Source organism: Babylonia areolata, chromosome 15 (genome assembly GCF_041734735.1).
Source record: "Babylonia areolata isolate BAREFJ2019XMU chromosome 15, ASM4173473v1, whole genome shotgun sequence".
NCBI lineage: Eukaryota > Metazoa > Mollusca > Gastropoda > Neogastropoda > Buccinidae > Babylonia > Babylonia areolata.
In genome coordinates, this window is record NC_134890.1 from 32,663,014 (window position 1) to 32,684,630 (window position 21,617).

The window sequence follows — 21,617 nt, forward strand, 5'->3', positions numbered from 1 at the left end:
CATTCAACTCACATAGTCACACACTGGTCACATTCAACTCACATAGTGACACACTGGTCACATTCAACTCACATAGTCACACACTGGTCACATTCAACTCACACAGTGACATACTGGTCACATTCAACTCACATACTGGTCACATTCAACTCACATAGTGACACACTGGTCACATTCAACTCACATAGTGACATACTGGTCACATTCAACTCACATAGTGACATACTGGTCACATTCAACTCACATACTGGTCACATTCAACTCACATAGTGACATACTGGTCACATTCAACTCACATAGTCACACACTGGTCACATTCAACTCACATAGTGACATACTGGTCACATTCAACTCACGTACTGGTCACATTCAATCACAGTGACACACTGGTCACATTCAACTCACATAGTCACACACTGGTCACATTCAACTCACATAGTGACACACTGGTCACATTCAACTCACATAGTCACACACTGGTCACATTCAACTCACATAGTGACATACTGGTCACATTCAACTCACATAGTCACACACTGGTCACATTCAACTCACATAGTGACATACTGGTCACATTCAACTCACATAGTGACATACTGGTCACATTCAACTCACATAGTCACACACTGGTCACATTCAACTCACATAGTGACATACTGGTCACATTCAACTCACGTACTGGTCACATTCAATCACAGTGACACACTGGTCACATTGAACTCACATAGTCTCACACTGGTCACATTCAACTCACATAGTGACACACTGGTCACATTCAACTCACATAGTCACACACTGGTCACATTCAACTCACACAGTGACATACTGGTCACATTCAACTCACATACTGGTCACATTCAACTCACATAGTGACACACTGGTCACATTCAACTCACATAGTGACACACTGGTCACATTCAACTCACATAGTGACACACTGGTCACATTCAACTCACATAGTGACATACTGGTCACATTCAACTCACATAGTGACACACTGGTCACATTCAACTCACATAGTGACATACTGGTCACATTCAGGTCACATTCAACTCACATAGTGACATACTGGTCACATTCAGGTCACATTCAACTCACATAGTGACATACTGGTCACATTCAGGTCACATTCAACTCACATAGTGACATACTGGTCATATTCAGGTCACATTCAACTCACATAGTGACACACTGGTCACATTCAACTCACATAGTGACATACTGGTCACATTCAACTCACATACTGGTCACATTCAACTCACATAGTGACATACTGGTCACATTCAACTCACATACTGGTCACATTCAACTCACATAGTGACACACTGGTCACATTCAACTCACATGTGCAATTCAACTCACATGTGACAACTGGTCACATTCAACTCACATAGTGACACACTGGTCACATTCAACTCACATAGTGACATACTGGTCACATTCAACTCACATAGTGACACACTGGTCACATTCAAACTACATACGGTCACATTCAACTCACATAGTGACACACTGGTCACATTCAACTCACATAGTGACATACATAGGTCACATTCAACTCACATAGTGACATACTGGTCACATTCAACTCACATAGTGACAACTGGTCACATTCAACTCACATAGTGACATACTGGTCACATTCAATCACATTACATAGTGACATACTCACATTGGTCACATTCAACTCCATGACATACTGTCAATCACACAACTGGTCACATAGTGACACACTGGTCACATTCAACTCACATATGACAATGGTCACATTCAACTCACATACTGGTCACATTCAACTCACAGTGACATACTGGTCACATTCAACTCACATACTGGTCACATTCAACTCACATAGTGACACACTGGTCACATTCAACTCACATAGTGACACACTGGTCACATTCAACTCACATAGTGACATACTGGTCACATTCAACTCACATACTGGTCACATTCAACTCACATAGTGACACACTGGTCACATTCAACTCACATAGTGACATACTGGTCACATTCAACTCACATACTGGTCACATTCAACTCACAGTGACATACTGGTCACATTCAACTCACATAGTGACACACTGGTCACATTCAACTCACATAGTGACATACTGGTCACATTCAACTCACATACTGGTCACATTCAACTCACAGTGACATACTGGTCACATTCAACTCACATAGTCACACACTGGTCACATTCAACTCACATACTGGTCACATTCAACTCACATAGTGACATACTGGTCACATTCAACTCACATACTGGTCACATTCAACTCACAGTGACATACTGGTCACATTCAACTCACATACTGGTCACATTCAACTCACATAGTGACACACTGGTCACATTCAACTCACATAGTGACACACTGGTCACATTCAACTCACACAGTGACACACTGGTCACATTCAACTCACAGTGACATACTGGTCACATTCAACTCACATAGTGACATACTGGTCACATTCAACTCACATAGTGACACACTGGTCACATTCAACTCACATAGTGACACACTGGTCACATTCAACTCACATAGTGACACACTGGTCACATTCAACTCACATAGTGACACACTGGTCACATTCAACTCACATACTGGTCACATTCAACTCACATAGTGACACACTGGTCACATTCAACTCACATAGTGACACACTGGTCACATTCAACTCACATAGTGACACACTGGAGAAGTTATTACTCCAACCCCTTGTTGTTGAGAGGGTCCTAATGATTGTGCCTTAATTTTAGCTCGACTGCCCAAAGGAGCTGAATGCGTTTGAGACCTGTTAGAGGTCCGCATGAAACACAAAGCATGAATGTCAAAGAATCGATAGACAGTCAGAAAAAAAAAAAAAATACTTAGCCGTATGAAGGACACAGAAGCAGGAGTGAAGATGGCTGCCATCAAAAGAGGAAGCTAGTCAATGATACAGAGGGCAGGTAACCTACTTCCGGGAGGTTATTGGCCGTAGCTACTTTCGTTTTCTCCGCACAGGCGGGTAGTAGGAATCAGATCCCTGCCGGAGTCTGCACTAGTGGGTCACGGTAAGTATGTTAGATAAACATAATTTTAGGGGAAAAAAAATTTCATTTCTGTATGTTTTCTTGAGGGAAAATGGTCCTGTATCCTTGTGTGGCCATCACTGCAGTGATTTCATATCCACTGCGTCAAGGGCTCGTCAAGTTGCTTTCATTCATTTACAAGTGTCATTCGCACAGACAAACTGGATCTGAGAAATAAGTTTATTCAAAAAAAGTGTAATACTTCACAAATGTACATATTTTAATGTTAAACCGATAACTACAACTATGTCGACAGCATGTTTTAAGTTTTCTCTCGGCTTTCTTCTGCATACAACTGAATCTGCAACAAGGAACAAATAATTATTTGCCTGGAACTCCCCAAGAACATCAGTCTACATACATTTCTTGCTGTGAAGACATCTGTCTCATGTTTACGGTTTACGATGTAGTTGCAGCCAGATAGGATTTTGCATAAGATTGTCTTGTGCGGTTTGTCTATATCAATTTATCACTGGACTGTATATGTGTTTATTGTGACACATTTGGAATTTTTTTTTTTTAAATAACTACAGCAAGCACAACAAAAATATCACTAAATACTGCCTGTGAGAGTGAGTGAATGTGTGTATGTGTGCACATTGTGTGTGTATGAGTTTGTCTCTGTGTGTGTGTGCGTATGTAGGTGTGTGTGTGTGAGCCTTTGTGTGTCGATATGTGTGTGTGTAACTGCGTGTAGAGTGTGTGTGTATGTAGAGAGAGAGAGTGTGTGTGTGTATGTGTGAGTGGCTATGTGTCTGTAAATGTGTGTGTACTGGTGCATATGTTTGTAGATGTGCATGGGTTATGTGTGCAGATGTGTGTGTATTGGTGTGATATAGATATGCATACATGCATGTGTGTAGATGTGTATGTGTGGGTATTATGAATGAATATATGCATGTAGACTGCATGCGTGCATGTGTGTGTAGATTATGTAGGTAGATGGGGGAGTGACAGTGTGTGTTTATGTGAACTTTATAATTTCACCCAACACTCGGCTTATACCACAAACTGACATAAGTTTACATTTGGGCCAACAGCAAAGTGAGAGCTGTATTATCAATGGTTTCTCCAGTCAATGGGAAATCATTTACAGCTTAGTCTTTTGTGAAGGACTATGACTCTCAACCTAGGAGGCAAAATTGCACTGGTTCTTAGTGCTGCAACCTTGTGGGCTAGTTGGCCTTTGGGAACCATCCCAACGCCGACTGTCCTAAAACCCTCTTGGCCGAGAGAGTGGGGATGTGTTTGGGCAAGACACTCTCCAGTATAATCAAATTCTAGCCCAAATAGTCGGAACAGCAGTTGCCTCCTCTGCTGTTCTGATGGTCACAGTCAGACACGACTGACTATCATATATAATCTGCACTTCTCGATATGCTGGTCCTGAAGTGGGCTTGGGTTCTCTACCTACCTTGAACAGATGGGAGTTGAGGGACTTGAGTGGAACAAGCTGTGCATCTTTCAGCTGCTGTTCAGATTCTTCGGCCTCCACCCAGGGGAAATCCTGATGATATCACACACACACACACACACACACACACACACACAGAATACTGCATAATCCTTCTAATACTGTCCCCTACATTCCTATACACACAGACCTACACACATGCAGTGCACTACATAAACTGCTTAATCCAAACACAAGATAATACAGAAAACACTGACAAACCACCCAACATTATATCAAAATAATAATAATATTTATGCCCGTCCACTTATACAGCTCACAGCTCTTTACATACACACACACAAACATCCAAACACACACACACACACACACACACACCAAAAACGCACAAAATAAAATGCATACATAAAATATACCCAAAACTCCACACATACTGAAGAGCACTCACAAACACACACACACACACACACACACACACACACACTCTCTCCAATCACTCACCCTATTCACCATCTGATCCTCCAAGTCTGCTGCTGCTGATTCCTTGGTGTGCACATGGACTGTCCAGCTACAGGCTGCCCGGGAAGCAGAAATAAAGACACAGAGGGATAATTCAAATCAAATTATGGTGCTTAGAGCCTTGCCGAAGACTTAGGCCATATCAACGCTATCGCTATTTTAGCATCAACTTCAAGTAAAGGGTAAAAAACAGAACAATAAAAACTAATCACTGCATCAAGCTTTTCACTCAAAAGGTTTTAAAACCTTCCAGACATTCAAATCTGATAAAGAAATGTTCACTTCTTTCACACAGGGGCATCTCGAAACAAAATCTTCTGAGAATTTGCTGTGTAATGTCTGTGTCTTATGTCATACAGATCCCAGCAGTCAATGAGCATGTGTTTCACAGTGAGAGGCACGTCACAGGGAATACATCGAAGGGCCTCCTCCCCTTTTAACAAGTAAGAATGATTGAGAAAAGTGTGTCCCGTGCACAGTCTGCACAGTACAGACTCCTCCTTTCAATTCTTCACAACCAGTGGGAGGGTCTCTTTTAGGTGTGGACGGTTTTGGAACAGCTTGTTGTCCATCTGGGTGTTTCACTCCTTCTTGTAGAGGGTTAAAACAGCTGGATAAACATTAACGTTCCTGTATATTACACTTGTTTCAACCATAATAGCTGATTTTTTTTATTTTAAAATTTTTTTTATTCATTCATTCTTCCAAACTAACAGAAGTTTTAATACTTCATATGAAGTGCATGCACACACACACACACACACACACACACACACACACACACACCATATGCACACACACACACAGACACACATAAACACACCATACACACGCACACACATACAAAAACATGCATGCACTCATAAAAATTATACGCACATGCACACACACACACACACACAAACACATATGAGCACACAAACACACATACACACACACACACACTACACACACACACACACACACACACACACACACACACACACACACCCTTCCAATCAACACTGCCTCTCTTCTCCTCTCAGAGCCAAAAGCGAATACACAGCAAAACAAGAAAAGCCCTGAAGCAGGACATGCAGACACATGAACGGACGACACCCACCCGAGGGCAGTGGCTGCAGCAGGGAGTCAGACACGTTCAGCTTGAGAAGCAAGGCACGCAGGGACTGTTCCAGTCGCAGCAGGAACTGGTCGTCCTTCACACTGCTTGAATAAAAACTCATTTGTGTTTGCACATTTCTTCTGTCATTGCTGCTGTGTTGTCAAACGAAAATTCAAAAACACATTCCAGCAACAACATAGCCATCCACCTGATGACCAGATGCCCCGCCTGCAGCGATTCCAGCAGACAATCATATTCCGACTACGCACGGGGCACTGCCGCCTGCTAGACCACATGTACCGAATGAAGCTGTCACACACTCCTGACTGCCCGTGTAAGACAGGCCTACAAACCCCGGAGCACATCCTGCAGTCCTGCCCCCTGTATCAAGATGCACGGACGCAGCAGTGGCCCTATGGAGCCACACTGGCAGAAAAGCTCTGGGGCACCAAAGAAGACCTCATCAAGACCACCACCTTCATTTCCAGCATAGGACTGCAAGTCTGAGACCATGATCACAGGGAACGCAGAAGAAGAAGCTGCTGTGTGCACATGTCAAATGATCGGTAGGACAAGCCCTGTGCTTCCTTTTTTCAGGAAGTGTCTGGGTTTGTTCCATTGTACCTTTTGTTTACCTGTGTGCTAGCTGAATTGGTAGCATAAGTAGCACTGACTTACAAGTTGTGTACCTTGAGAATGGAGAGAGTTACCACTCTTTACTATTTGCTCCAACACACATGCATCGCCAGAAACACACAGCGTGCTATCAGTGTGTGTCACAGACTTTCTTTATCACCACCTCTACCTAGGGGTCTGAACTGCTGAAAAGCAGGCGCAAGTCAAAGTACTGAATGAAAGGCTCAACAGCAAAACGGTTGAAGTCTTTCAGTCTGTGGGTCCTGGGTTTGATCCTGACAGCACCTGGTGGGTTAATGCTGCAGATTTTTCTGATCTCCCAGGTCAACTTATATATATGCATATCTGCTAGCACCTGAAGCCCCTTCGTGTGTATACTCACGCAGAAGATCAAATACGCACGTTAAAGATCCCACAATCACAAATATAAAAGATCAAATATGCAAGTTAAAGATCCCAAAATTACATAAGCGAAAGATGAAAACTGCATGTTAAAAATCCTATAATCTATGTCAGTATTCAAAGAGTTATGGAAACACAAACATAAACATCATGTATACCCACCAAAACAGAGTATAAACAGAGTATGGTGCCCTGCATGGTGGGATAAAAACGGTCACACAAGCAACCATCCACTCACTGATCTGTACAAGTGAACATGAGAGTTGAAGCCCTTGAATGGGAAAAACAAGAGTACTGAATATCAAAGCTGTAACAGTCACTCTGAGGGCACACATCCTCCAGCCAACACTGTCTAGTGTTTTCCCATCAGTTTGGACTGAGGTCCACAAAACGTGCAGAGAAGCAGTTTCTGAACACATTTCTGTGACTTTCTCTGCACCACTTATTTACCTGTACACAGGCTCAGAGGTGCCAACCACCCTGAACTCTTTTTAATAGTAATGATAATAATAGTAATGGACATTTATATAGCGCATTTATGCAAAAAAAAAAAAAAAAACCTGCTCAAAACTCTTTACATTTCGTTCCCCACTGCCTGCATCCCCTTTAATACTCCACCTCTCCCCCCCAACCCCCCCAACCACGCACACACACGGAAGCACATGCCAGAATATACTCACGCAATTGAACATTGTAAACCATCCACCCACCATAACGCCCTCCAGAAAATGCATCCGTGCAACACGCACTCAGAGACACACACACACACACAAATGTATGGATACTCACTATCACCCCGTCTCACACACACATAGCTAACAGCTTCCCCACAATAAAGCACGCGATTAAAACCAGATCATACCAAGACCAGCACAGAAAAAAAATACTGAAAAATTATTATTACACTTTTTAGGAACATTTTTGACATGTTCTAGGAACACTGACATTTTTTTGTTGGGTCCCAAAAGGCACCCAACTTGAAGCAAGCTTTGTTCACAAGGGAGAGAACTTGGCAAAAGGCAACCAACTTGAAGCCAACTTTGTTCGCATGGGACAGAACTTGGCAAAGGGACCCAGTTTCAAGCCAACTTTGTTCACATGGGAGATAACTTGGCAAAGGCACCCAGCTTCAAGCCAGCTTTGTTCACATGGGACAGAACTTGGCAAAGGGACCCAGCTTCAAGCCAACTTTGTTCGCATGGGACAGAACTTGGCAAAAGGGGACCAACTTCAGTTTACATGGGAGAGAACTTGGCAAAAGGGGACCAACTTCAGTTTACATGGGACAGAACTTGGCAAAAGGGGACCAACTTCAGTTTACATGGGACAGAACTTGGCAAAAGGGGACCAACTTCAGTTTACATGGGACAGAACTTGGCAAAGGCACCCAGCTACAAGTCAGCTTTGTTCACATGGGACAGAACTTGTCACCTCACCTTACGTCTGAAGAGACCTGACCGATGTCCAGCACAAATCTTTCCAGGGGGTGGGAGAGAGGGGAGGTGAGCACGATGTCCACCCTGCGGACAGCACCCTGAAGCAGCAGGGTACGCAGACAGCTGCACACGCCACTGACGTACTGCCTCACATCTGGGTGCAGACATACCTGCCACAATGCACACACACTGCAGTCAGCCTCACGTCTGGGTGCAGACATACCTGCCACAATGCACACACACTGCAGTCAGCCTCACATCTGGGTGCAGACATATGAGTACCTGCCACAGTGCACACACACTGCAGTCAGCCTCACATCTGGGTGCAGACATACCTGCCACAGTGCACACACACTGCAGTCAGCCTCACGTCTGGGTGCAGACATATGAGTACCTGCCACAGTGCACACACACTGCAGTCAGCCTCACATCTGGGTGCAGACATACCTGCCACAGTGCACACACACTGCAGTCAGCCTCACATCTGGGTGCAGACATACCTGCCACAATGCACACACACTGCAGTCAGCCTCACATCTGGGTGCAGACATACCTGCCACAATGCACACACACTGCAGTCAGCCTCACATCTGGGTGCAGACATACCTGCCACAGTGCACACACACTGCAGTCAGCCTCACATCTGGGTGCAGACATACCTGCCACAGTGCACACACACTGCAGTCAGCCTCACATCTGGGTGCAGACATATGAGTACCTGCCACAGTGCACACACACTGCAGTCAGCCTCACATCTGGGTGCAGACATACCTGCCACAATGCACACACACTGCAGTCAGCCTCACATCTGGGTGCAGACATACCTGCCACAATGCACACACACTGCAGTCAGCCTCACATCTGGGTGCAGACATACCTGCCACAATGCACACACACTGCAGTCAGCCTCACATCTGGGTGCAGACATACCTGCCACAATGCACACACACTGCAGTCAGCCTCAGAGCCATCAAATTACCCTCATAAAACACACACACAGTTGGGGGGAAAAAAAAGGTTCTTCTTCCTATTACATGACCAATATCAATTTGCTGATGACTCTGTCACGGTAGATGCATGCTGGTTCTGTCATAGTTGTATGCTGGGTACTTTCATGTCTCCATAAGTGGCATAACCCACAAAACACTGACATGGGTTACAGGATACTTAACGTGCGTGTTTGATCTTCTGCGTGCATATACACACAAAGGGGGTTCACACACTAGCAGGTCTGCACATATGTTGAACTGGGAGATCGGAAAAAATCTTCACCCTGTACCAACCAGGAGCCGTTACCAAGATTTGAACCTGGGACCCTCAAACTGAAAGTCCAACACTTTAACCACTCGGCTATTGCGCCCGTCACAATCAGGGTACATGGCTCCATTTCTGTGATGTGTCCTTGGGAAAGGCTTTTCCTCACTCCACCCAGGTGTGAATGGCTACCTGACTTCAGGTATGGGAAGGTTAAAGTGGCGGCCAGAAAGGACCGGGCCACACCTTCCAATGCCCGGCCTTAACTGCAGTTACAGCTGCTGTGATTTTGTTGCCCTGATGGTTATAAAAGGCAATGGGACCTTTAACTCACTCGGGACGACAAGTTTTCTCCCTTGCTTTTCCCCACAGACGGCCCATTTGTAAGGGTTTGGAAAAAAATTACAAAAAATACAAAATACTGTGTAAGAAAATGAAACTTTCAGAACTGGTTTATTACGTGTTGAGCTATTACATTAAAAAAAAAAAAAATCAAATTTCTCATCTTATTTTTACAGTTTTGCCATATGTAGAAAATACTGCCAATTTTTCACCCCAAATCACCATACCCATGCTCGCTTTCTGCGTTAAATTCACTTTCTTCTTCGTCATCATCCACCTCTTCAATGTCCGACCCTTCAGTTTGTAGCATTTCAAGTACTTTGGCAACACTAAAACGTTGCCGTCACTGCCTTGTTCGCTTCACAACATTCTGAGAAGAGCCCGCTTTGCTAACTGGCTGGCACGCGAGCAGACAACCAGTCAGTGACTTTGTCAGCGTGTGTGCGAGACGGGCCACACATCCCAGGCTGACCAATCATACTGTTCGATTGTGGAGTGACCAAGAATAGCACACTCTGCTTGGCTAATCACAAAATCATGTGTACAGCGCATGATGGAATTTTACTTTTGGAGAATGCTATTCCATTCCTTCATCCGAATACGTTTTGTGTAGGAATGCGTGAGCATTCCTTCGTCCGGAGAGAGTTAAACTAACCTTTGACACACAGCGTGGTTGCTTAAATGGCAGTGTATGAATTGGGCATCCATGACCAGACTGAGTTAACACCAAAACTGACACTGTTAACTTACTGAGACTGTCCTTTAAAAAAAAAAAGAAATAGAAGAAAAAGAAACAGAAAAAATAGGAAGAAAACAATCAGTACTATTACCTGCAGTTTATATAATCTCTTATTTTTTGTTTTGTTTTATTTTGTTTTGTTGGAAGCTACAAGTTTCTGACCTGAGTTTTGAAAGACGTCTTCATCAAATAAATTGTTGTTCTTCCACACAACAGAACAGTAAAAAAAAAGCACTTTATAACAATATATATTACCAAACAGTAAAGAGTGGTAACTCTCTCCATTCACAAGGTACAAAACTACAAGGTACACAATACATATTACCATAAAACTATACCTGTACTGGAATGTTGTACTTTCTTTTTCTGACGAACACACCCTGCGGGTAGATGCCACGACAGTACAGCACACTATGAATCACCACCTCCACAAACTCACTGAGGATATCTGCTGTCACTGCACACATGCATTGCACACACATATAGAGAGAGAGAAGAGAGAAAAAAAGAAGAACCTATGCACACACACTATCTGTGCTTGTGTGCATGTGTGTGTGTCTACATCTTGTGTGGAGTGGGTGTGGGTTTGTGGGCTGGAGTTGGAGTGCGAGGATTTGTGTATGCAGGTGTATTCGCATATTATTAGTATGCATACGTCATTGTGTTTTTCATTGTAAACTCCCAGGGTTTTTATATCATTTGGCTGGGTGTAGAAAATGTCCTTTTATTAATAATATTATCATTATCATCATCATCATTATTATTATTATTATCATTATTATTATTATTATTATTATTATCATCATCATTATTATCATTATTGTTTACACAAATATATTCATAATTGAGTTACATATTTGTGTGAGTGTTCTTCTGCCTGACAAACATAATATCATGAACAATGGAAATTGGGCTTGATTCTTTCCTCATACAGTGATTCATAGACTGAGTTGCCCATGCTATGGGTAAAATAAACTTTTTTTTTTTAATTTGCTCTGCATGGTCATTATCAGCAGTTCAATCATCTTGCAAATGCCTATTCCTTGACTGTGTATGTGTTCTTGCTGTCCTGGTTTCACACTGAACAATGGAAGATTAACGTGTTCAAGATGTGAGGAGTCACCATTTTCTGATCATAGACTGTAGATTCTTGTGGATGCTGTAAATTTCATTTTCATCTTCACTATGAAATATCTGGTTCCCTCAATCCAGTAATTTAACTTAACAGTTTATATACTAGTTGTATTCACTGTGAGAGACAAAACAAGTGGGAAAATGAGGGCCAGCTAAAATACCACACATTTCAACCCCAGAATCACTTACAGGTTAAAAAAAAAGAAGAAAAAAAAGATCACTCTGCTGAAGTTAGCTGTTTCAATGCTGACCTCATTGTTGACTACGAATATTAATGAAGCTGTTAAAAAAAACAAAAAAACTGACAGTAACAGTAACATGCTCGATCGATGCTCGCAAAAAGTAATCAGCTGGTCATTTTTTTATGTTTGATTTAATTGTTTTATCAAAATTTGTGGGTTGTTGTTGTTTTTATCAAAAGAATGATGGGGGCTGACATAAACATAGAGTAGTGAAGCAAGGAAATTCCCTGCACAAAAACAAAACATTGTCACGGTTGCATGAAGAGCCACCATTCTGCGCTCTACTTTGATGTTCAGATCAAGTGGGAACATCCATCTGGTCACTCTGTGAAATATCAACTAGATAAAGGAGATTACGAAGGCATGAAGCATTACGTAGGTGAGATAAACTGGGATGACCTTTTGAAAAATGAGACATCTGTGGATGAAACCTGGGAACTTATTCATGATGTAATAATAAAGTCCATGAACAAATTTATTCCAAAAAAATCATTCAAACAAGGACCCTCCAATAAACAAAGACGTGATCCCATTCCCCAGTCACTTTTAGATAAAATTCATCAAAAGCGTAGAGCCTTTAAAAAATATAAGAAATATCCCACTAGTGAGAACTATAAAATATATGCACGTGCTAGAAACCAGGTAAAATGGGAGTCAAGAAAAAACGTGAAAGCTAAGGAAACTAAATTAGCTAAAGAATCTAAGCATAATCCAAAAGGATTCTTCCGTTATGTTGCAAGTAAAACTCTGCCAAGAGAACAAATTGCTAATCTAATAAAGGAAGATGGTACCTTAACACAAAATGACTCAGAAAAAGCAGCTGTGCTAAACAGATTTTTTGCTAGTGTTTTTACCGAGGAGAGTAACGTAAATGTCCCAGAGTTTTCATGTAAGACAGAAGTTACTGAAATTTCCAACGTGGAGGTCACAGTTGAACAGATGAAAAAAGCTCTAAAGAGCCTAAACCCATCAAAGTCCCCAGGACCTGATGAGATACACCCACGAGTATTAATAGAGCTTGCTGAAGTTATTGCTCACCCACTTAAGATCTTGTTTGATAGAACACTAGATAAGGGTGAAATACCAAAAGCTTGGAAAGAAGCAGAAGTACGTCCTATCTTTAAGAAAGGTAACAAAAATTCTGCGGGTAACTATCGTCCAGTCAGTCTAACATCAGTTGTCTGTAAAGTTTTTGAGGGTTTTACTCGAGACGCTCTCTGCCAACATTTAACCAAACATGATCTGTTATCTAGAGAACAGTTTGGATTTACCAGAGGGCGCTCGTGTGTTACACAACTACTTGTTACATTACAAGATTGGTTAGTCATGCTAGATGAGAAGGTACCAGTCGATGCAGTCTACCTTGATCTAAGGAAAGCTTTTGATACAGTTCCCCATCACAGACTCATGAATAAACTAGGAGGCTATGGGATAAAAGGCAAGCTACTATTGTGGATCAGAGATTTTCTAAATGGAAGATCACAGTTTGTAAGTGTAAATAGTAGTAAATCATCAAAGGTTAAGGTAACTAGTGGTGTACCACAAGGTAGTGTTCTTGGCCCAACCTTGTTCATATACTTTATAAATGATATGCCTGGTGAGGTAGATTGTAAAGTAAAAATTTTTGCAGACGACACCAAGGCTTACTCTGCCATCCAAAACACAGAAGATAGAGATCACTTGCAAATGTGTATACATAATCTGGTTAAATGGACAAATACTTGGCTGTTGCAATTTAATAGCGAGAAATGTAAAGTTCTGCACCTTGGAAAGAATAATCCACAGTATCAGTACACGATACAGGAAAAGGGGGTAACTCGAACAATGGATAGTACAACAGCGGAAAGAGATCTAGGGATCACGATGGACCCAGAACTAAGCTTTGAGGCACATATAAATAATATAGTGAAAAAGGGAAATCAAATTTCTGGTCTTCTTGTGAGAACTATAACTAATAAATCTCCCGAAATTATGATTCCATTGTTCAAAGCTCTGGTTAGACCCATTATTGAATATGGAAACTCAGTATGGTGCCCTTACCTTAAAAAGCACATAAATATGATTGAAGTTCAACGCGGATTTACCAAGTGTATAACTAGTAATACTATTAGTACTCGTGATCTTAGTTATGAGGAGCGCCTGGCTCTTTTTAATATCCCTAGCCTTGAGTTTAGAAGATTAAGAGGTGATCTCATTGAAGTATATAAGATCATGCACAATATTTATGATCCTTGCACCACCTCTTCATTGTTTACTATGGCTAACTACGATAAAACTCGAGGGCACAACTTCAAAATAAACAAAACTAATTTCGTAACTAACCAGTTCCGCAAGTTCTTTACTAACCGTATCATAAATCTGTGGAATAACCTTTCCTATGACACCATCAATGCACCATCGGTAAACGCCTTCAAAAATCACATTGATAAAAAGTTTAAGAACCATGTATTTTCCACAGAGTTAAATCTTTACTGAGCTGTAGATAAATATAGTATACACTATGCCAGATTTAAACAAGGGTTTGTTCACAACAAGTGATCCAAAAGCACATAAATGGACACTGATTACGAGGGCAAAAGGCTTTTAGCCTATAGCCAAACATTTCTGTGATTCTGTGGGTTCGAATCCCGCTCTCGCCCTTTCTCCTAAGTTTGACTGGAAAATCAAACTGAGCGTCTAGTCTTTCGGATGAGACGATAAACCGAGGTCCCGTGTGCAGCACGCACTTGGCGCACTGAAAAAGAACCCATGGCAACGAGAGTGTTGTCCTCTGGCGAAATTACATAAAATGAAATCCACTTTCATAGGTACACAAATATGTAAGCATGCACTCAAGGCCTGATTAAGCGCGTTGGGTTATGCTGCTGGTCAGGCATCTGCTCAACAGATGTGGTGTAGCGTGTATGGATTTGTCCGAACGCAGTGACGCCTCCTTGAGAAAGTGAAACTGAAACTGAAACTGTGATGAAATATAAGTTTCTGCCTTCGTTGAACAGGTGTCAACAGAAATATGTCAGCTTCACTATCGAATGAGACGCGTGCTGTGTTTTTGCATGCTGGTGTGTCCGTCTTGCACTGATCACCAACAATTTTTTTTTTTTTTTTAAGTGTGTGTGTGTGTGTAGAAGAGGGGAAGGGGGGGGGTGTGCATGTGTGTGCACGCCCTGGCCAAGCTTGATATAATGGACAGAAATTGTAACCATTTCCCATTTTTAGTTCTCCGGTTCTGCTCACCCTCCGCTTGATTTCCTCTGTCCATGTTAACGTGATATCAGATCCAACAAAAATCTACTTTCATCCCATCAAACGAAACATGTCAGTCGGCAATGTTGAACTGCACTCGAACTCGCACCAAAAATACAACACAAATGACGAACTTCCCTTTCCGGGTCAAGGGGGTGGCCAAAGCACACGAAGTGGACCAAGGGCGGTGCGAGAGAAAAACTCATAATGGTGAGCAAAATAATGCCATGAACATTTTTTTAGACAACATTTATCTAGTAACTCGGGCATAAACAAAGCACAACAGGGATAATTCTATTTGTTCAAATCTGACGAGGACAGTGCGTTTGATTGGAGTTTTTGTTTTGTTGTTGTTCAGTTGCCATGATTGTGAATCTTGTGACTAGACCTTGCCGGTTTAGAGCACGGGCAGCCGCGCTAACGTAAACGGGCCGCCGCGCGAGGCAGCCGATCCTCCATCTTGCTGGAGGCAGGTGGCGTATATTTTACTGCTGGACAGTAGTAGAGTGTACACATTTTCAGCAAAATGGTTCATCATTGTTCGGCAATAAACTGCAACAACAGGGACGGGAAAGAGGCCAGAAAAAATGGACTGACATTCCACAAGTAAGTACTTATTGTTTCATTAGAATTTAACTCTCTCTCTCTCTCTCTCTCTCTCTCTCTCTCTCTCTCTCTTAGTCTTAGTCTTGACCATGTTAATAAAGATGATGATAACTGACGATATAAAAAGGAGGAGAAGAATAGAGATTAAGACGAAGAATAGAAGTAGAATAAAAATTAAGAAGGGGGAAAAAGTAGTAGCAGTAGTAATAGTAATAGTATTAATGATAATAATAAGAATAAAATGATAATAATAATAATTAAAGCAACAGATAGTTGTCTTAGATAAATGTTTATTTTTTGTGTGTGATGGACTATGATACTGATCATGTAAGATACAGTCAGTTACCCTCTGGTGGCGTTATATGATTCGCTTTCCTATGAACTGCAGTGACTGATTGATGAAACAGTGTCTGTTATATTTGCAGATTTCCTACCAGCCGGCCAGATATGCTTAGGAGATGGACTGCCAACATGAGACGACAGGAGCCAGATGGGCAACCGTGGCATCCCACCAATGCCACTAGATTGTGTTCTGTTCACTTCACATCTGATAGTTTTGATCGCACTGGTCAAACAGTCAGGCTGAAATTAGAAGCTGAACCCACACTCTTCAAGTTCCCAGAGCCCTTGCTTCAGGTACTCTCTCTCTCTGAGTCTCTTTCTCTCTCTCTCTCTCTCTCTCTCTCTCTCAAGTACAATATACAGCTGTACACATTTCGTACACATTACAGGTACAGTGTGTGTGTGTCTGTGTGTGTGTCTGTGATCTATAGAAAGAAAACGATTCATGAAGTTTTGGGCAATTTCGTCTATAATATCTGAATGGTATTGTGTGTGCTTTGCATGTGTGCAGCATTCTTCCCCAAGGACTAGCAAAACAGCGAAGAGGGCTGCTCTGCCACACCAGACAAGTACACCAGAGGTGCCCTCAACATCCTCTGCAGGGGTTGTGTCAGCTGAACACAGCTACTTCACTCAAGATTCTCCGAAGAAATTGAAGAGAATGCTCAACGAGACCGATGACCAACTTGAAGAAACCCGCAAGCAACTGAAACTGGAAAAAGCCAAGAAACCACGGCTCCAGAAGAAGGTCAATCACCTGTCAGCTGTAGTCAGTTCCCTACAGCAGGAAAGCCTTATTTCTGATAAGTGTGCAGAAATCCTGGAGAAATCTTTCAGTGAGGTGTCCAGGGATGTAATGCAGTGTATCCTGCAAAACATAGAGAACACCAACACTAAATGTGGTCTTTTTAGCAAAGAGCGGAAGGCTTTTGCCATGATGCTCCACTTCTACTCTGCAGAGCCATATGGTTATGTCCGGGAAACATTTGACCTTGCTCTTCCATCACCTCAGCAGCTGAGGGTATGGTACGCAAAAGTAGATGGAGATCCAGGCTTCACTAAGCAAGCGTTTGATGCCATGATAAGAAAAGTTGAAATGGATACAGCAGTTGGAAGGAAAACAATGTGTGGTTTGATGCTGGATGAAATGTCGATAAGGAAACACCTTGAATTCTCTGGTGGAAAATACCATGGGTTTGTCGATATAGGCAGTGGACAAACAGATGATTCAGTGCTGCTTGCCAAGGATGCTCTTGTATTCATGGTTGTATCCTTGAACAGTAACTGGAAAGTGCCTCTTGGGTATTTTTTGATTGACGGTTTATCAGGAAAAGAACGTGCAAACCTGGTCAAAGAATGCCTTAACATGTTGCACAACACTGGGGTGACAACAGTGTCTCTCACCTGTGATGGCCTGTCTTGCCACATGGCAATGTTGACAGACCTTGGAGCTTGCATGAAAGCAAACCAGCTTCGACCTTGTTTTCCAAATCCAGCAGATCCTGAGTCATCCATACATGTCATGTTAGATGCCCTTCATATGCTGTAACTTGTCCGCAATGCTTTTGGAGATGGAGCTGTTTACAGCGACGGCGAGGAGCAAGTCATCAGCTGGGGTCTGATTGAAGCTGTGCACGACGTTCAGGACAGCGAAGGCCTGAGGCTCAGCAACAGTCAAAATGTCCCACATTGAATGGCGGAAACAAAAGATGAAAGTATCTCTTGCTGCTCAGGTGATCAGTGCAAGCGTAGCAGATGCCATTGAATACTGTGCACAAGAACTGACCCTGCCACAGTTCAGCGAGTTCAAAGGCACTGTTTGTTTTCTGTGAACATTCGATAAAGTGTTTGATCTCTTGAACTCGCGAAACCCATGTGGTAAAGGTCTCAAAGCCCCAATGAAACCGCAAAACAAAGCACACTGGCTAGAGATCACCCAGGATGCTAAGGCCTATGTCCTTACTTTGAGAGATGAGAAGGGATTGATGGTAACCACAAGACAGGATTTGTGGGCATTCCAGCCTGCCTGGAATCTGTGCGAAACATTTTCACAGAACAGGTAGGGATGGAGTGCCCTCAGCTACATCTTGACATACAAGCTGAGCCAAGATCACATAGAGCTCTTCTTCTCTTCAGTCAGAGCCCATGGAGGATACAACAATAATCCCAACGTCCTCCAGTTCAAGGCAGCATAGATACGTCTCCTTGTTCATCACAATGTCAAGGTGACTGGAAACTCAAATCCGAGACCAGACAGACATTCTAAACATCATTCCAATGTTGCCTGTGGCTGAGACAACACTCAGTATTTGCAGAAAATATAACATGTTGGAGACTGTTGTACCTGTGAATGCTGCTGAGGAAGAATGTGGACAAGCCGCTAGACTTGTACCCACTGTCGGAGTACAAAGAGTGCGCTTTCCTACATTGCAGGTTATGTGGTCAAAATGGCAACCAAACAGTTGCAGCAATGTCAGCCCTGCATTCAAGCACTCACAGACCCGAAAGGAGGAAGCCATCCGTCTGTCCTGCACAAGGACAGGGGAGGGCTGTGAAAGGCATCAGAGTCAGTCATCCGTGTGTGCTTTGAAGCTGAGATATGCCTTGACCACATGATGAAAGCAACCGGGGAGAACTTCCAACGTGCAGCAATTTGACATCATTTGTGTCAACAGCAGTGCAGAACAATCTGCCCCACCTTCAGCTGTTCCAGGACCTGAAGGACCACATGCTGGACACCGCTGTCACAGAAAACCATGTTCATCTCCTGACAAAACTGGGGGCGGAGTGCTTTGCCAAAATCAAACTCCTTCACCTTGCCAAACGTCACACAGAAAAATCAGCAGGGCCAAAAATCAGGAAGAAGCTGTTAAAAAAGATTTTGTTCAAGCATCAGTGAAAACATTCACATACACACAAGCATTTGCGGAAAAAGGTGGAGGTGGTTGAGAATGAATGAGAGGGAGTGCGAGAGAAACTGCATGCAAATAGAAGCAAATCACACGACATCTTATAAAAAAAAAAAAGAAAAAAAAGACAACGTTCATACAGCAAACCATACACTAAAGACCACAAAAGTTGCCATCAAAAGAAAGACAGACAGACAAACAACTGTGCATGAAAGGGTGTAAATGGAAAAAAAAAAGAAAAAAGGCAGAAATAAAAGAAAGAAACCCCCCCCAAAAAAAAATGTCAGGGAAAAATGAACGCCCAAAACAACCCTCCCACCCCTCCACCCCCAACCCCCAACAAAAAAAAAGAATAAAAAAAAGAAAGCACCCCACAAAAAAAAAAGCAACAACAACAAAAAATCAAACCAGACAGCCACCTAAAAAACACACACAAAAAAAAACAGCAACCAAAAACAGTATGTGTGTGTGTGTGTGCCATCATCTCTCTCTCTGTTAGCCTCCCATCTCTCCCATCAGTCTTCATCGCAGTTGACATTTTGCAGCTGAGTAACCAGTCTATATCACCCACACACAAAAAATGGGTGGCACTGTAGTGTAGCGACGCGCTCTCCCTGGGGAGTGTAGCCCAAATTTCACACAGAGAAATCTGTTGTGATAAAATGAAATACAAATACAAATATCTCTCTCTCTCTCCCCCTTGTCAAGTTGTTTGTACGCACTAACCAAGGTAGTTTTCAACTATAACGGCATTGCCAGCTGGATTAGAGAGAATCAGAGAGAGAGGGAGAGGCGTTCGCTACACAAGTGCCATCTGTGGCAGGCAACAGCCTCTAGCAAGATGGCGGCCTGCTGGAGCATGGCCGGCCTCCCTTTTTCCCCTCCTTTCTATTGAGCTCGATGGTTCAGAGTCGACAAAGACATAAACAACCCCCAGAGTGCCTGACCTGTTGACAGATCTCTGTCCGGAATTGCTCTGTAATTAAAGCGCCAAACTCATATCATGATGTCGTGAGGTTCTCATCTCCGGCGAGCCGTACAGTTCACAGGATTTTTCCCTCGATCAGTGTTAACATTGGTTATGATTCTGTTAGATCTGAGACTTCAAAACAAATCTTTGAAATCAAACTATTTCAGCCAAGGTTCCGTGAGCGAACACACACATAACATGTGCACACACATTAAAACTGGCTGAACACACACATGTGCACACACGTTAAAACTGGCTAGAGGGAAATGGCCTACAAGTCCTTCGTACGACCCATCCTGGAGTACGCCAGCAGCATCTGGGATCCACACACCGAGCAGAACATCAGCAAGTTTGAAACGGTGCAGCACAGGGCGGCCTGTTTCGTGATGAGGCGCTACCCGGCACAACACCTCTAGCCTCACCGCCATGCTTGAAGAGCTGAAGTGGCCCAGCCTCCAGGACAGACAACGAACAGCACGCCTTTCTTTCCATGCTGTACAAGATCCACAACGACCTGGTCAGCACAGAAGGCATCAAAGCCAGCCTGCGCCCTGCACCTCCGCGCCAATGCTGCGGCCACAGTCAGCAGTTCACCATTCCGCTGTGCAGAATGCAGTACAGACAGCAGGCGTTCCTTCCCAGTACCATCAGGGACTGGAACGAGCTACCCCAGGACGTCGTAGAGGCCAGGACCATCGACACCTTCGTGTCAAGGGCCTCCCGTCTCCATTAAAAGCCACGCCCAGGTTTTTTTGTTGTTGTTTTTTTCTGTTAGTGCGGACCCCTTGCATAAGAGACAGAATAATCAACTAGCTGTTTAATTACACATACTTAACCGTGACCCAACTAGTGCAGACTCCGGCAGGGGTCTTTTTTTTTTTTTTTTTTGCTGATTGTGGTCGCTGCCAAGGAAGAAGAAGAAGAAGAAACGTAAAAAAAAAAATTAAAAAAAAAGAAAAGAAAAAAGAAACTCATCACTGTCTTACGGGAGAGAGGAAAAATCACCTGTATTTCAGTCGTCGATGTGTATTCTGTCAATTTTCACGAGTGTTCATTTCCTTTGAGTGCCTCATTTGTTAGGCATTCAGCAAGAGTTACCTAAGCCCACTTGTTATGAACAAAATTCATCCACAGGCCAGGACAAGTGCAGGTCGGTAGATTGTACAAAGTGTTCAGTTGGTAAGGACTTCCTTCCCTCGGTATAGTGACCACAATATTGATTATTCTGCTACTGTATGGGGGGGATCT

General features: G+C 42.9%; 2 protein-coding genes across 4 annotated transcripts in view; one reads left to right on the forward strand and one right to left on the reverse strand.

The window, feature by feature from the left end:
* Positions 1-3,245: 3,245 nt before the first annotated feature.
* On the reverse strand, positions 3,246-15,668 carry LOC143290585 (mitotic spindle assembly checkpoint protein MAD2B-like). Of its 2 annotated transcripts, none has more exons than XM_076600163.1 (7): positions 15,534-15,668; positions 11,262-11,380; positions 8,589-8,758; positions 6,115-6,215; positions 4,995-5,068; positions 4,494-4,586; positions 3,246-3,380 (listed from the first exon to the last, which is right to left on the reverse strand). In XM_076600163.1, exons 1-7 carry the CDS (start codon positions 15,556-15,558, stop codon positions 3,342-3,344), a joined length of 621 nt encoding a protein of 206 aa, XP_076456278.1. In that variant the 5' UTR covers positions 15,559-15,668; the 3' UTR covers positions 3,246-3,341. The 2 variants fall into 2 exon arrangements, with proteins under 2 accessions (XP_076456278.1, XP_076456277.1); XM_076600162.1 differs by having other exon boundaries at positions 6,115-6,218.
* A 16-nt stretch (positions 15,669-15,684) lies between these two features.
* Positions 15,685-21,617, forward strand: part of LOC143290583 (aspartyl aminopeptidase-like) — a 39,323-nt gene continuing 33,390 nt past the window's right edge. Inside the window, exons 1-3 of one of the 2 annotated variants that reach the window (XM_076600160.1) lie at positions 15,992-16,148; positions 16,574-16,784; positions 17,002-17,238. In XM_076600160.1, the coding sequence (XP_076456275.1) occupies positions 16,069-16,148; positions 16,574-16,784; positions 17,002-17,238 (528 nt within the window). In that variant the 5' untranslated portion in view covers positions 15,992-16,068. Of the gene's footprint in view, positions 15,753-15,991; positions 16,149-16,573; positions 16,785-17,001; positions 17,239-21,617 lie in introns of those variants that run through there. The other variant, XM_076600161.1, reaches the window with a different exon arrangement.

Coding starts and splice junctions, on each gene's coding strand:
- LOC143290585 (XM_076600162.1), bottom strand. CDS start 15,558: ATGGACAGAGGAAATCAAGCGGAGG. Junction 11,381..15,533: donor CAGAGGAAATCAAGCGGAGG/GTGAGCAGAACC, acceptor GCATGTGTGCAG/TGACAGCAGATATCCTCAGT. Junction 5,069..6,114: donor GCTGCAGCCACTGCCCTCGG/GTGGGTGTCGTC, acceptor CTTCCCGGGCAG/CCTGTAGCTGGACAGTCCAT.